Raw genomic sequence first — 16,511 nt, forward strand, 5'->3', positions numbered from 1 at the left:
CCTGACCAGCTGTGATTCAGCCTGTGAGGCTGACCATAGACATATATGTCTATGGTGCTAACAGGCACAGTCAGCACTGCCACAGTCCAGATGCAAGGCCAGATAGTGGGGCCCATCCATATGTTACATCACATTACAGGCATTTACCAGGCGCTCTTTACCAGAGTGATTTACACAGCGTTTGCATTTTTACATTGTGTGTATCCATTTAAACACCAGAACGATGCCTTAACAGGATGAGCCACCCAGCAGCTTTCTTAAGCCGTCTACTGGCTTTGGTTGTGTTTCAGCTCAGAGTGATTAATTGAAGTCATTGATTGGCTAAGGCGCCAGGACACTTTGTTTCCAAGACTTTAATTGGGCTGCTGATCGAAAGGAAACCAGAACAATCTACAGATTCTGTGGGGAGTTGGGGGGGAAGTTTCACTATGTTGTTCCAAATTGGAGAGAGGACAAAAAAGGGAGAGGATTGTTTAAAAAAAAATTAAGACCTTGTAGCCACTTTTGTTGTAACTCCAATAAAATGTAGTTTAGTGAGAGTAAAAACATCAGCAATGCATGTTGGGTGAAATACTTTTACCAGGGTCTTTAGGGTTTTTATTCAGTTAACCCAAGTGGCACAATGACTGAACAGTGACCCTTTCTCATTAAAGTTGAAGAACAGCAAGTGCTGCTTGGCAGACTGGCTTCTACTGAGATTCAATAATCTATTAAGCCAACTTACCGCAAACAGGCTCCTAGACAGACGCTCGTGATTGGACCTCGTCGGCCAAGCCAATTACGGCCATGAGACAAACGTGTAAGAGGTTGTGACAGAACAAGTTGTTTCTCCGAGCCTCGAGCTCCAGGAAACGAGATCTGAGCCATTGTTTCATTTGCCTGCACTGCTGACGCTGATAACAAATGAGGCCGGGTTCTCCAGTGAGACGCTCTCTGGTTCATGAGCGGGGAACGATCCATAACCGTCTCGACGCTGTCGGGGGGGCGCTGCTTACAGGCACGACCCTGCCCCCGGGAAACGCTCCACGGACGCTGCGGACGTCTGCTGAGCAGTGCTGCAGCACCAGGGAAAAAAATGAGGACGAGGAGTAAGGGCTTCACACACACACACACACACACACACACATGCGCGCACATGCACTCACACACAGGCACACAGGCACACATGCACACACATACACACACACACACATACACACACACACACACACACACACATGCACGCACACATGCACTCACACACACGCACGCATGCACACACACGCACGCACACACTCACGCACACACTTGCTTTCACCATTGCTTTCAGTGATTGTTGCATTGTATTAGAATGACAAGTCAAGAACATTCTAATCACATATTTGTAATGTCACACCTTAACCCTTTGAAGAGTAGGTTTCTTAAAAATGTTTTTTTTTAATTCTAAGTCAGTGTTCTAAAACCCCATCAGCATTACCACTGGGTTACCATTAGTGATTGTTACATCAGCGTTTCAATGTTCGCTTAACAATCTGATCACATATTTGTGATCTTACACCTTAAAGGGTTAAAGAGCTGAGGGTGACCCAATAGCTATAACAATTAATGGAACTTTGAAAAACCAAGTGTTTTTATTTTTCTGGAGAATAAGTTATATGGTCACTGCATGCAGTAAGATGGGCCTAGTTCTAGGACTTTAAAATTGCACGTCTTGTCAATGAAAATACAAACATAAATCTAGTGACTCATGCAATGTAATGATATCACTGTTCAAATGACCTACATTCCTCATCATATGTACTGTATGTTATATGTTTGTATTTATGTCCAGAATGGAGATCTGATTTAATTTTTGGAGGAGTAACTTCAAACTGGTCATTTTTCCAATCTGGCCTAATTTCATTGCTACGTACCATACGCAAGCCTGTAACCAGCTCTGAAGGATTGAGCTGCAATTTTCCACCGGCATCGCCTCCGCTGAGTGCCGCGTGCGTCTTCGACCGCAGATCAAACACGGCTACAGACCACGCGACATCAAACGGGCCAAACCCGCGAAAGACCGGATTTTCATTTTCTCCGCCTCTCTCAACGGTCAGTCTTCAACAAAACTCGTTTAAAATGGTTCACATGAAATTCCAGCATAATTTTTAAAAGGCAAATACAATAGTGTGATCAAATAATGTCATTTAATGGAAAACAACAGTTTTCTGAATTTGAGAGAAATCCTTTGTGCTCTGGTCCTGTAATACATTAAGATGTTAAGATCTTTGATAACTGAATATTTGCAAATATGTCATTATTTATGAGTGCACCATCTGTAAGCTTTGTTGATTGTATATCCAAATATCAAATTAGATCAATTATATAAAAGCCATGCGCTGGATGTATGTTTGCAAAATGATGGATGCACCAGCTGCTGAATCTGAGTTTATTCAGTGAAGACATTAAATGAAAAAGAAATTAAATGGAACTAATTGTTGCAAAGGGGCAGGCAATTAAGTCACACCCGATATTGATGTCAGCCTCGTGGTGCCCTGTTTGGTGACTGTAGCTTAGTCCTACGTGTCTGTGTAAGTCCTTACTAAAAAAGATGTCTTTAGTAGCTGCACTTTTCAGTATGAAATAACGATGTGTTTAAAATACTTCCTTTTGTGCCACCTTGTGGCCACACAAAGAAGTGTTTAAAATGCATGCTGCTCCTGTTTCCAAAGCACTCTCTCTCTCTCCACATGTACCCATTCAGCAAGTGCGGTTGCTGAATGCAAAGTTACAAAGTTTAGATTCAAAAGATTCTTTCTTTTAAAAATAATCAGTCGTGGGTTCATTAAACTGTCCACGAATCACATCATGAGGAATATATACTTATAGAACATTTGAGATATTTTGCTATGTTTTCTTACAAAGAGTTCACACCACTACATATCCCAGAATTCTCTTGTCTGAATTTTGATTCGTCAAAGGAAGACGGAAGTTTATTTCAAGACAGGACGCGTTTCTCCCAGGTAGGAATGATTGAGCAAGTCCCAGTTATGTTTTTATATTTTCGTGGTTTCTGATTTACCTTTCTAGCTACGTAGCTATGATATTTTCACCAGAAATACTGTCATCCATACGCAAACGGATTCCCATGTTACTGCGTCATGTAGCCAAATATGTGGTACTAGTGAGCAAAACATGTCCCTCTTACTTGGCTGCGCACCAACACCACAGAAACAGAACCAGCTTAGTTGTGCAATAACAACATTATCAGGATTCATAATTTCTATTTATGTACTAAGATTCCGGTCATAATGAGATATAACTTGTGAAGTTCTTGAGTAAACGTACGCAACCTAATGAGCTGAACTAGTTAGCTAGTTGCAGTTGGAACTTTAGCTAGCCAAGTACTAGCGTACCTTATGCAGCTAGCTACATTAGTAGCTTGAAACAAACAACGACATGGATGTTTAGCTCGATGTAAATTGTGAGATAGGGACAGTTTAATACAGATAACTAGTAAAAAAAAGTTCAAAGTTTATTACTAGTGACTATTACAATTGATTGCCTAACCGATCAACAGAAGCACCGTCGACGGGCCTTTGTTTGTACCTTAGCTTGCTAGCTACTTAGTTGTGAGATAGCTAGCTAGCTAGCTGTTTCGTCTGGTAAACATTTTTTGATCAGCCTAAATAAACGCCACAGTCTGCAATCTTCAAAATTGAAGTGATGTTTAAGATGTCGTAAAGGCAAAGCTGATTGCTTTTTAGAGGCATACTAGGTAGCTATCGTTTAAGTGTATTTGTTTATGTTATTACTTTGTTTTAGATTAGGATATACAAGTTAACGCTTTATATGTCATGTCTGCTCTTTTCAGTCGCGTTTTTTATGCGATAAAGGTTGATGATATGCCCAATGTTCTGGTTATCCAGTGTTCAGCTCCGTCTGACAGTTGCTGGTGGTGTGCTGCGGTCCGTCTATATAGCTACAGAGGGCCTGCTAGTTTTCTGCTTCACAGGAAACAATGATTACGAGTCAGTTTTAATAATATTGTCAAGGTGTATGAAACAAAAATGGGTTTTCACGTGTGCTGTAAGTTGCAGTGTTCCGTTTTGATTGCTGTCCCGTGTGTGAAGGGTGCTACAGAAAGCGTTCAGTGCAGTGAGCAAAAATCGTTCTGATTGTTTTGATTCAGAACTCTCGGCTTAGCTCCTCACTAGCTGTGAAACGGCTGGGAAATAAAATGCTGTTAGGTGTGCATTTGGTTTGAATATTGGATAACGCGCTATACGGACATTTCCCTGTAAAGTGGCGGGGTTTCAGGGTTGGGCGGCCTGTCTGATGACGTGTTTTCCCTCCAGGTGCCGGGAGGTTTTTTTTGGCGATGGAGCCTGGCATGAAGGAGGAGACCTTTTCGGAAGTCCTGAGCTCCCTGTCCCTCTCGGAACAGCGCGGGGGTCCCGACGGGGGGGCGGACGGCCATGCCGCCACCCCCCCTGACGCCCCGGAACAGGACGAGGACAGTTTCTTTGACTGCCCGGAGGTGCTGGAGGAGGAGTCTGCATCGCACAGAGGAGGCCCAGGAGGAGACGAGGGGGAGGGGGAGCGGGGACACGGGGACGGGAGGGACGGCCCAGAAGATGGAGAGAGGGAGGAGGGAGGAAGTGAGGGAGAGGAATGGGAGGACCTGGGCGTGGCCTGTGGGGTCCAGGGGGAGGAATGGACGGAGTGCGGAGAACAGAACGCTGGAGGAGGAGGAGAGGAGAGCCGGGCGGAGTTCAGAGAGGAGGGAGAGGAGGATCTCGCAGAACACGGGAAAGACGATAGCGATTCTGAGCTGAAGGAGGAGGCGCCGGTCGAGTTTGATGAGGAGTACCTGCGGGAGCTGGAGAAAGACTTGTCTGAGGAGGAGAAAGAGGTTTTTTTTCTTTCTTTATTGTCAGCTTTTTGCATCGAACCGTTCTCTCACTCTGTATGTTAAAGGCTCTGAGCAATCAAAAGCATAATTTAAAAAAATAAATAAATTTAAACATAAATAAAAAATAAATACTCTTGACTTGCTAATTTGGAATGCTAAATTGACACCAAGCTAAATTGGGTAATTGACACCAAGCCACATACCTACCATCCCAATTCTGTGTACAATTTAACCAGTCAGAGGTGTGACCAATTAGTGGTCTGCAGATCTGAAGTGAATCTGAAGTGTTTAGTGTGTCTGCAGATCTGAAGTGAATCTGAAGTGTTTATTCATACAGAGCAGGCAAGCAGTGTCAGACCTCTAGCGTGCGCTAGGAACAGCATAATCAAAAAGAAAAGTTTTTATTTTTCTGTTGATACCTTTGAAAAAAGTAAATATAGGCCTACATAATTTTTCTGCAGCTTAATGAGTGCTTGAAATGCTATAAAAAAAGTTATTACTCAGGGACTGGCTGAGAGGGGTCGTGATTAGGAGTAACCAAGGAAACCAGTAATGAATTCAGGGCTGCTTGGCTTGGTTACACACTCACTGTATTTTTACTTTTTTTGGGGAAAAATATAATTTAACCTCCAGCCAATTTAACTATATGCAGAAAAATAAAATATATACATTCATGCATGTATATAGTATTATTTAATGTGTATTTAGGCCTCCCAGTGTTAATGCATTAATTAACTTGTGCATTTAATTTCCTACGATTAGCATATTAACCTTATTTTAATTTAATCATCTGCATTCTTATTCTGGCTGTGGTGGCCCCCGTAAGTGCTGATCTATGAGTTACCGTCTCCCATTAGATCGTAAAACATTGTGAAACGTCTGTCCGGCCACAGTCCGTAAAGTTTCTTTTTCACGTATTATTCTCTGCATCTATCGTGGGTGGCAGTGTAGTAAGGAGCTGGCCTTGTAACCTGAAGGTCACAGGTTCGATTCCCGGGTAGGACACTGCCACTGTGCCCTTGAGTGAGGTACTTAACCTGCACTGCTTCAGTATATATCCAGCTGTATGAATGGATGCAGTGTAAATGCTGTGTAAGATGTGTGAGTCGCGGTGGATAAGAGCGTCTGCTAAATGCCTGTGATGTAGAGGATGAGCAGCTGAGCGTCACTCGATTGGTTCTGTCTTTCAGAGTCGGAGGCAGGAGAGCTTGCTGCTGAAGGAGGCAGGGAACGGACAGTTCAAGAAAGGAGGTTTGGTCTCTCCCCTGACCCCCCCCCCCCCTACACACTGAGGACGAATGGGGGGGGACAGGGAGCTTTGTTTGTGTAGCCTGACCGTCATCCTATATGCTAACATCTGACTGTATTAATGATACCCTATTATAAGGCAGGAAACGCAGCCAGAATCCTACCATTTTAATGTGCAGCAGTGCATGTATTTAACACCTTACTGTGCACGGCCATTATCTAATAACAGCTGTGTGCTGTGGTTTGACATTTTCTTGCGAGCAGTCTCTGGATTCAGATATTGATTTTGTTCTTTAGGAGTCGTTAGATTGGCATACCTGTGTGAAGTTTAGTAGTTATTGTCTGTCACTTTGGGGTGAATAGGCCATAGTTTGACTGTTTTTAGCGACTGCTTTTTGTCCTGCAGTTCAGTGGAAGTCCACTGTGTGTCTCCCCTGCTGCTCTTGTTAGATTCAGAACGAGATAAGAGCCTGCGATTGGCTGTGATTGGCATGCGTGTTATTGGACAGAGACACGTTGAAATTCAGCGTGAATGCAGTTGTGTTTGTGGAATGAATTAGACTGCAGAATTGTGACAGCTGAAGACCTGATGTCTAAAAACCTTTTCCTGAACAAAAATCAGTACATCCAGATACCTTGCAACCTAACCCCAGCCCTTATAAACAGCCCTGCTTGGGTGTGTGCGTGTGTCTGTGTTCTGTGTGTGTGCATGCAGTATTGACCTCTCTCTCTCTGTCTCTCCCCCCCCCCCCCATCTTTTTCTGCAGAGCACACAGAAGCTGAGGCATCTTACACTGCAGCCTTGGGGGTGTGTCCTGTGTGCTACAGCAAGGAGAGGTCCATCCTGTTCTCCAATCGCGCGGCAGCACGGGTCCACCTGGTACACACTGTGCCCTGCCCTCATCCCCAACACCCGAGTCGTCCCCTTATCCAGTTACACACACACACACACACACACACACACACACACACACACGCACACACACACACACACACACACGCACACACACACACACACACACACACACACGCTGCAGTATGTTAGCCACGCATGCATTCTGCAAGGCAGTACCCTTCTGAAGATACCCACTAGTACTTTGATTAGGGGGACTGGGTGTCCCAGTAAATCAGTAAAATCCTGAATTATGAGCATTTGTCCCGACAAAAGTACCGTAGCATTTCTCGACACCCTCCTTCCACCCCCCGCCCCCCAGGTCATCTAGTTGCCCCGTATGATACATGAATATCCAGGGGTCATGTTTGATTTTAAATGATGCTAATTTTGCTAAATTCAGTTCAACACAAAGCTCTGTTTTGTGTTTCGTTTTTTGTGTTGGGATTTTTCACAGAATGCAAAATGGCACAATTCTTCCCTTCAGTGGCTTCTAGCGCGTAATAGCTTAAATAGTTCCATAAACCTTCTGACCTGTCACTGGTTTAATTTTAAGGGCTCTGCACTAATCCTGTCCCAGCTTTTCTGAAGTCACGATTCACACAAAACGTATTTCTCACCTAAATGCCACCACCGTCTCATCTCACCGTCACCGCGCTTTTCGGGTGGGCGTGCGAGGAATAACCTCAACAGCAGTCTGCTCTCTCTCTCTCCTTTCAGGATCAGAAGGAGAAAGCCATCGCCGACTGCACCAAAGGTGAGAGGGAAAATGCCAAGTCTGTGCTGCTCCTTTTTATACCGTGTTCATAACGGAATAGAAGGCGCTTTATTGTTTTTGATTATTCTGACAATGATAAACTTTTATTGGATAAGATTTTAGAGGAGATTTGTGTTTCTTTTCTACCACAGAGCTTAGCAGAGAGGCTATATTTTGTGCTGCCCAGTTGTACTTATATGCGAGGCCCTTCCCATTATGTGTGCTGTGTTCAGATTGGAATTAGGGTTGCCAGATTCCCCATTTTTGACTAGAATGTCTGGTTCTTCGATCATTAGCAGCATTCCCATTTGTCCGGTCCTGTCAGGGCATCATCCTCCCCCCCGCCAAGTCCACTTTTGGTTCTGACAGCCAATCATCGTCTCATTCCCGATTAAGCTTCCAGCTGTGCGTGCATGTTGTCTGGTTTTGACTCATTCTAAATCTGGCAACCCTAGCCGGAATGTTGATGCTATCTTTTGCTGGCCTGTCAGGTCAAATATAATCTAATGCTGTATTTCCTCTGAAGGCACGGATGAATAAAACAGTTTGAGCTGCAGGTTAATACCCAGCAGCCTGTCGCTGAGACAGGGCCAGTCTTGTGTGTACAAGACCCTTTCTTCTGGACGAGAACTTAATTGTGGGTCTGGGGACTACTGTGGTCATGGCAAATTTCGTGGCACTTGTGTGAGGATAGATTGTTAATCCCGGTGTCCTCGTCAAATTTTCTGTCCAGTTCTCCCTGGCTGTCTAATTATCCCCTCACGTGTGATTTTCTGCACAGTGTACCTAACGTATCTACCCAGTCTGTCACTGTGGGAGCGAAGTGATTCTCACAAGACTACCCTGGTTGAATGCAGAGATAATTAGAGGAGAACGGGACAGCTGCATCATCACCTCAGTCATACCGGCTCCTCTCTGAATTTCGTGTTAGGTGGTGGCACGCCGCACCCACTTCAGTTGTCCCGATTACCTTGAAGAGCAGGTCTTTTTCCATCATTCGATTTTCAAATTTAAGCGGGTTTTAGACTCATTGCTCAGTTACCTAGGATTGTGACATCAGCATTGGAATGTTCAGTTAAGTTAACTTGCATCTTAAAGGTTAAATGGTTGCTAAACTCGGGGCATTGCTTCCGTTACCGTAGAGTACATCAGGAGCACTATGGTCATAGAGCACTCTGCCCACCAAAGGTTTAAATTGGAGACTGACACGTTCTCCCCAGCGTCGAGCTGAACCCCGACTACGTCCGCGCCATCCTGAGGAGGCGGAGCCTACTGGAAGAGACAAGCTGGACCAGCTCGGGAGGACTAAAGCTTTTTAGAAGGACGGCTCACCAGGCCAGGGAGGCCTGCATGGTGAGCCCCGACCTCAAGCGGAGTAACAACACACACACACACACACCACCACACATCCACACAAGCACACACACACACACACACACACACACACGACGACACGACACATACACACACACACACACACACACAGCACACACACCACACACGAGCACGACACGTACACACCACACTACACACACAAAACACACACACACACACACACACACACACACACACACTTACACACACACACACACACACCCCTGGACGCACGGACAGATAAACACTCCTTACACAGTAAACGAGGTACAATTAAAACACACACCAGGCCTTCTGATGCAGGCACATTGAGTTTTTTATGTTTTTTTTCTTCAGATCATTCAGACAAAGTTGTATTTTATTCAACTTTATTCTTAAATTGTGGCGAAGACTACCTACCATTGTATCTGTAATTATGCTCATTTAAAATATCTTTCAGAAGAAAGAGTCTGACTTTGTTTTCCAACTACACCAGGATTTTTCATTACATAATGATAATGTATTAGTCTGATGTCTCTGTGTGGAGTTTGACAGATTTGATTACAATGAATCATTGGCTCTTTTTAGACCGAAATGGTGTTTGCCATTGGCTTGTTTAATATTGAATCTTCAAACTTCCAGGTAATTACCCAATCACTATGAGAGGAGACGCTGGTGTCTCGCCGTTTAAACAAAGAAAAGAAAACAAAAGAAAAGCCAGAAATTCAAACGTTCAAAAATTAAATTCCTTAGAATTGATTCAAAACTCATTGGCAGGAGATTTAGAATATCTTTCTGCAAATGAAAGCAAGCGAGGCTTGTCTAACTCGCTAGCTCTCGACGCCTCCGTGGACAGACACGTCGATGGCCGTGCAGGAGTACCGCAGACGCCTGAATGCGCGGTTGCTACGGCAGCGTAAGGGCTGCGTTTGGGCTTGGACCGCGGGCCCCGGGAGACGCGGCTCGGTCCGAGCCTCCGCCGCTGCTGCCGCTCTCCCCGGCGCCGTGGAAACGGCGCTGTGTCCTCAGAAGGGCTGGAGTGTGCTTGTGCGTGGGCCGCTCTCGTAAGCAGACACAGAGTGTTCCTGTCCTGTCGCACACCCAGAGAACAGGAACAAGGAGCCGCTGTTAGCGGGGAGTACGCGCGGGGCGGGGGGGCGGGGTGCGGGGGGGGGGTGGTTGGGACATTGTGTTTCCATGGCATTTCCTTCTCCTCTGTCTCTAACTGGAGTTAGAAAATAGAAAGCGCTGTTGCTCTCAGGCACTCCTGGAACCTCACCGAATGTCGAGAGTGCCAGACGACGTCGAAACGCGAGAACAGGAACCCACAGGGTGTTTTCCGTCCCCTAGACCTCCTGTCCCCTCAGCCCACCCGTCTCTGTTCAGGCTCTCCACCTGCGTTCAGGTGTTCCAGCGGCACCTTTACAGCCCGGTTCCTGTGATGCTGGTTAAATACCCGCTACTGTCTCTGCCACACTGCTGTCGCTGATATTTAGGATATACTTACACCTTCGCCCGGAGTTTAGAGTTTTGTGACGCTCTTTAAAGTGATTTGAAGCTGAAGCCCTGTTGAGATGGTGTAGCAGGCAGCATAAGCTTACAGAGGTACAGGAGGAGATGAGAGATGGCTGTTCTGCCTCGCTGCAGAGCCGACTGAAGCACCAAGCCAGAGAAACGAGCGGGAACCGCAGCAGGGAACGGGGTCACGAGGACTGGAACTTTTTTTTTTTTTAATTCTTATATATCTGTGTCAGGAGCCCAGAGGCCATGCTTACACTGCAGTGCTTCTGAACCGTCCTGTAACCCATTTGATTAAAAACAGTCTCTCCCCTCTGTGGTGTTTTTGTGTAGTGTAGAAGAGGAGTGTTTTTGTGTAGTGTAGAAGAGGAGTGTTTTTGTGTAGTGTAGAAGAGGAGTGTTTCTGAGTCCAGGTGCACGTGGCAGGATGCTCAGAAGAGCCAGGATGCCGACGTTGTCAAGACAACCCCAGAGCTGCATAACCCAGTCCTTTTCATTTTCTTTTCACAAAAAGGAAGGAAAAAAAGAAAGAAAGGCGGGAGAGGGTGATGCGACCTCGATACTTTGAGCGAATTTGGCGGGGGCGGCTGGTTGGGTCGGGTCGTGTTGACCCAGTCTGGTTGACCCAGAGGGGAGGAGGGAGGCACGTGGGAGGCCCCGTTCAGGCTTGCGCTCGCTCTGTGAAAGCCGTCCTCCCGTCCTCTCAGTGTTCTAGAACTCCGTTGCTTTAATTTACCAGCAGCGATTGTGACATCATCAGCATTATTAGAATGTTCAGTTAAGAACGTTCTATTCGTATATTTGTGACCTCACACCTTAAAGGGTCAATATGTCTCGCAGTTCAGCACATCCGATTTATGGCTGCGACTTCTAAACGTTTAAACATTGTTTTTGGGGTTTTTTTTGCACCATGTTATGTAACTGTTTGGCGACTTTTCGTTTTGCAGTCCTGAATCTGATTTATTCTGAACCCCCCCCACCCCCACCACAGCGCCTGCCCAGGCAGATCCAGGAGCGGAATGAGAAGCTGAAGGAGGAGATGCTGGGTATGTGTCATGTTTTCTTATGTCCTTGTTGTTGTTATTTCTCTTTATTTCCTGTTTTCACATGAGCGGCCTTGTGCTTGTGGGGCTTTAATAGGGAATAATAAATCGCGTACATGCGCACGCACACACACATGCACACACTCGTGCACACACACACACACACACACACACAGACACACACACACTCATGGTCCGAGAAGCCAGAGGTGCCCCAGAGGGAGATGGCTGCTGGTTTTGTGACATTTATTTATTTTATTTTTTTGTTTACGTTTTGCGCCAGCTTTGTAGATGACCCCAGTACATTTTCTACATGGCAGCTTAGACACCAGTAATTGTGTCCCTGAAGAATGCAGCAGGATAACACAACTTTAGCTCAGGGGGTAAAGCGGTCTTCTGGTAAATTGGAGTGTTGCCGGTTCGATCCCTGACTGGGCGTGTAAGGGTCTTGAACAAGACACCTAACCCCCAATTCCCCTCGACTGGCTGGTTGGCTGCCTTTCACCGTTGGTGTGTGTGTGTGAGTGTGTGTGTGTAAATGGGTGAATGAGAGGCATTAATGGTACAGCGTTTGAGTTGTAGTTGCTAGAGAAACTACAGAAACGTAGTGTGTGGAGCTGCAGGTGTGCGGGTGGATGATGCGTGTTTGCTGGTGTGGGGCTGCAGGTGTGCGGGTGGATGGTGCGTGTTTGCTGGTGTGGGGCTGCAGGTGTGCGGGTGGATGGTGCGTGTTTGCTGGTGTGGGGCTGCAGGTGTGCGGGTGGATGATACGTGTTTGCTGGTGTGGGGCTGCAGGTGTGCGGGTGGATGGTGCGTGTTTGCTGGTGTGGGGCTGCAGGTGTGCGGGTGGATGATGCGTGTTTGGTGGTGTGGAGCTGCAGGTGTGTTTGGTGGTGTGGGGCTGCAGGTGTGCGGGTGGTGTGATGCGTGTTTGGTGGTGTGGAGCTGCAGGTGTGCGGGTGGATGATACATGTTTGGTGGTGTGGAGCTGCAGGTGTGCGGGTGGTGTGATGCGTGTTTGGTGGTGTGGAGCTGCAGGTGTGCGGGTGGATGATGCGTGTTTGGTGGTGTGGGGCTGCAGGTGTGCGGGTGGATGATGCGTGTTTGGTGGTGTGGGGCTGCAGGTGTGCGGGTGGATGATGCGTGTTTGGTGGTGTGGAGCTGCAGGTGTGCGGGTGGTGTGATGGGGTCTGTCTGCAGCCTGTTGAAACCCGGGGGCTCGGGCGGGTTCTGTGTTGTTCCTCCGGTCGCTCATGGCTAATTGGGCGGGCGGCGCTTGACGAGACAGCGGATTAGGAGCGAGCCGCGGGGTGCGGGGGAGGCTGGGAGACATCTCTTATTGATTTCACTGCAGCAGAGAGAGCTGGGGGGGGGGGGTCAGCATTGTACACCGAGGAAGCTAATTATGTCTCACACCCGGTGAGGAGTAAGACTGAGATGGGAGGGAGAGCGTTCCGTGGCCAGGATTTAAGGGTGCCTGCATCAGCCTGGTTTACACACTGCAGCTGAGGGCACAGTTAGGACTCTGCGGCTGTGGTTTAACGCTCCAGTGCGCAGGTCAGAGCTGTGTGAGGCACAGCAGGTCAGAGCTGTGTGAGGAACAGCAGGTCAGAGCTGTGTGAGGCACAGCAGGCCAGAGCTGTGTGAGGCACAGCAGGTCAGAGCTGTGTGAGGTACAGCAGGTCAGAGCTGTGTGTAAATACTGTTCCCCTGGTTTTATATTCTCAGGATTTCACCAAAATAGAACAAGACAGCAAGAGCGACAGGCAGTGCTTTCTGAGAGCATGACATTCTGTCTGTGTGTTTGTTTGTGTGTGTGTCTGTGTTTGAGACTGTGTGTGTGTGTCTGTGTTTGAGACTGTGTGTGTGTGTGTGTGTGTCTGTGTGTCTGTGTTTGAGACTGTGTGTGTGTGTGTCTGTGTTTGAGACTGTGTGTGTGTGTGTGTGTGTGTCTGTGTTTGAGACTGTGTGTGTGTGTGTGTGTGTGTGTGTGTGTCTGTGTTTGAGACTGTGTGTGTGTGTGTGTGTGTGTAACTGATTAGTCAGTTTTGTCTTTGAAAGCTATGACGTGTGGACATTAACGTTGAGGAGCAGTTGCAAGGTCAGAGACATCTGACATTAGAATGAATCAAATGTTTTGCTGCTGTCTCAAATAAAGAATTAAAATGCACAGGAGAGAGTTTGTGAGGGAGGGTGAGTGGGAGGGAGAGAGAGAGAGAGAGAACGAGAGAGAGAGAATGGATTTCTTCTGAGCCATTAGTACATTGCCTTGTTAATATCAGCTTTTTGCACATTGTACATGTTGACGGTGGGATGAGAGACTTCACACCTGCTCCTCCTCTTCCTCGCCAGGGGTTTTTTTCATGGCTGACTCTGAGAGCCCTCTACTCTCCAGTCCTGCTAGGACCCTTCGTATAATCTCTCCTGTCGTCCCCACTGGATAATATCAGTACGCTGGGCATTGAGAAGCAAGCCAGCGCCATTATAAATACTCACTGTTTGATGAGGCAGTTTGCTGGTGGTGTTTGTGTCTTGATGTGTGGCGTCATTAGAACTGAAGTGAGCCATCGTTGGTGTACTGGCCCCCAGTGCTGACACTGAGTGTGTTCACACACACAGTAATAATCTGACCATAGCCTCAGTTAGGCAACACTTCCATTGTATTAATGGTCATGTAAACTGCCTAATGTGTTAACGCAGTGTGTGAATGAGCTGCTCAGTGCTGGCGCGCGATAGCTTGGAGCTTTTTTAATGTCGTACCTCTCACCTCTCCCTCTCCTCTGATTGGCTGGTTTGCTGCGCCTCTCAGGGAAGCTGAAGGACCTGGGCAACATGTTCCTGCGACCGTTCGGCCTCTCCACCTCAAACTTCCAGGTCAACCAGGACAACAGCAGCGGGTCCTACTCCGTCAACTTCGTCCAGAACCCCAACAACAACAACAGGTAGCCCAGGTTTCTGTCGCCGCGGCAACGCCGTCGCCCTCTCGCCTGGCGACCGCACCCCCCCCCCCCCCCCACCAGGCCGAAGACTGACAGAGAAGCTGGTCTCTCATCCCTGCGGATCCAAAATGGAATCCAGAAACTGACATTGTCTGCAGACGAGGGCTGTTATGGGGGGGAGGGGGGGGCGGCGGGTGGGTGTGGTCTGAGGAGGTCGTGGGTGGGGTGGGGGGGCGGGGGGACGGAATCATGTGGTGAAGTGTCTGCTGTCACACAGGCTGAAATAAATACAGAAAAGAACATTTTGAAGTCGAGTGGATTTGAAGCATCAAAACTTTCATTAAAGTTTCACTGTCATGATTTTTTTGGCTTCTGGCTTTTTTTTTTAATTGTTTTTCTGTTTGTTTCACATGCGAGTTCCTCAGTGTACTTTCACACGTCCGCAGAGGAAAGGCTGTCGGTTTAATGATGCAAGAGAAAGCTTCACTTCAGCCTTACGTTTTTGGCACAGGCAGGTTTAAATGAAATGTATACATTTTGTTATTTTCCCACGATGGAGTATTTCCACAAAACAGTAGCAGAGAGCAGCTGAAGTGGTGGCTAGTCCCAACAGGGAAAAACATGAGTTTATTTGAATAATTGAGAAATACACAAATGATGTGCCTCAGTCGTTCTTCTCAGGCTTGCTGATGTCATTTAATCTCATTCAGAGACTGCCTGTCTTTCAGCTTTTACATAGTCTGTCCACCTCTCTATTAGGTGTTACACACACACACACAGTTACGTACACACTGAGAGGAGCGCTCTACCTATGCACACACACACACGCACGCACGCACGTGTGTACATACAAACACAAATAAAACAGAAAACAGAATAGCTGATGCTGATGCTGGTATTTTGCTTCACGGTGGGGGTGGGGGGGTCACCAGGCTGCTGAGTAAAAAATAAAAAAGATTTCAGCGAGCACCGCCTTTTCCCAAGCTCGGACAAGAAGTATTTTGATTTTATGGGAATGTGATGTGTATGAGCAGGAGGGAAGGGCAGGCATGGAGGGACAGGCTGTGAGAGATCTACTGTCTCTGTGAGGGATCTGCTACCACCATGAGAGATCTACTGTCTCTGTAAGGGATCTGCTACCACCATGAGAGATCTACTGTCTCTGTGAGGGATCTGCTACTGCCATAAGGGATCTGCTACTGCCATAAGGGATCTACTGTCTCTGTGAGGGATCTGATACTGCCATGAGTATTGCGATGAGAGATCTACCGCCACGCTTTTCCACAGTTCTGCAGCTGCTTAATATAATAATACATTTATTTTATATAGCGCTTTTCAAGAACTCAAAGACGCTTGCTTCCCTGCCCTTGTGGGTCACGCTGATCTGCCAGTGTGATACTCCCTCCCCAACAAGGGAAGCCTGTGTGTGCGTGTGTGCCTGTGTGTGTGCCATTGTGTGCTCCTGTGTGTGTGTGTGTGTTTGTGTGTCAGTGCTTAGACAGCATCTTTTATAAAAAGACTAATGAGATGCAAGATGGCTGCTGTGATATGGAGGTGCTATAAGAACAGCTTGCATCAGGGAAATGGACTGGTAGGGGCTACACGCTCATTAGCATTAAAGCACTTTTCATGTGTTGGAGGTGGAGTGGAGACACTGTTTATTTGGTTGTGTTCCCAGCAAAATACATAAGACTATAATCTTATCTCCAAAAAAGGGAAATAATGCAAAAAAAAAAAAAAATTGGGCATTTTTTGATTGCAATGGATGGGAAATCATGTTAATTGAACAACCCCAGTGAAATAAATGAATAGAAATGTGTTGTAGAATATTTATGATGAAAAATGTATTCCAGTGGAAATAGGCAAAATACATAAGACTATAGAGTCT

At 46.7% G+C, this 16,511-nt stretch overlaps 1 protein-coding gene across 1 annotated transcript; it reads left to right on the forward strand.

Moving 5' to 3' along the window:
* Positions 1–4,013: 4,013 nt before the first annotated feature.
* On the forward strand, positions 4,014–14,983 carry ttc1 (tetratricopeptide repeat domain 1). The gene is made up of 9 exons (XM_064325209.1): positions 4,014–4,047; positions 4,317–4,873; positions 6,064–6,124; positions 6,889–7,001; positions 7,734–7,770; positions 8,552–8,561; positions 8,991–9,123; positions 11,633–11,687; positions 14,494–14,983. The coding sequence occupies exons 1-9, from the start codon at positions 4,029–4,031 to the stop codon at positions 14,628–14,630; spliced, it is 1,122 nt and encodes a 373-aa protein (XP_064181279.1). The 5' UTR covers positions 4,014–4,028; the 3' UTR covers positions 14,631–14,983.
* Positions 14,984–16,511: the final 1,528 nt, after the last annotated feature.

The sequence above is a fragment of the Anguilla rostrata genome, chromosome 3 (assembly GCF_018555375.3).
Source record: "Anguilla rostrata isolate EN2019 chromosome 3, ASM1855537v3, whole genome shotgun sequence".
In the NCBI taxonomy this organism is placed as follows: Eukaryota; Metazoa; Chordata; class Actinopteri; order Anguilliformes; family Anguillidae; genus Anguilla; species Anguilla rostrata.

What these genes read in the sequence shown, in the direction of transcription:
- ttc1 (XM_064325209.1), top strand. An exon ending in AGGCCAGGGAGGCCTGCATG is followed by an intron (nt 9,124 to 11,632) that starts GTGAGCCCCGAC and finishes CCCCCACCACAG; the next exon opens with CGCCTGCCCAGGCAGATCCA. An exon ending in GCTGAAGGAGGAGATGCTGG is followed by an intron (nt 11,688 to 14,493) that starts GTATGTGTCATG and finishes TGCGCCTCTCAG; the next exon opens with GGAAGCTGAAGGACCTGGGC.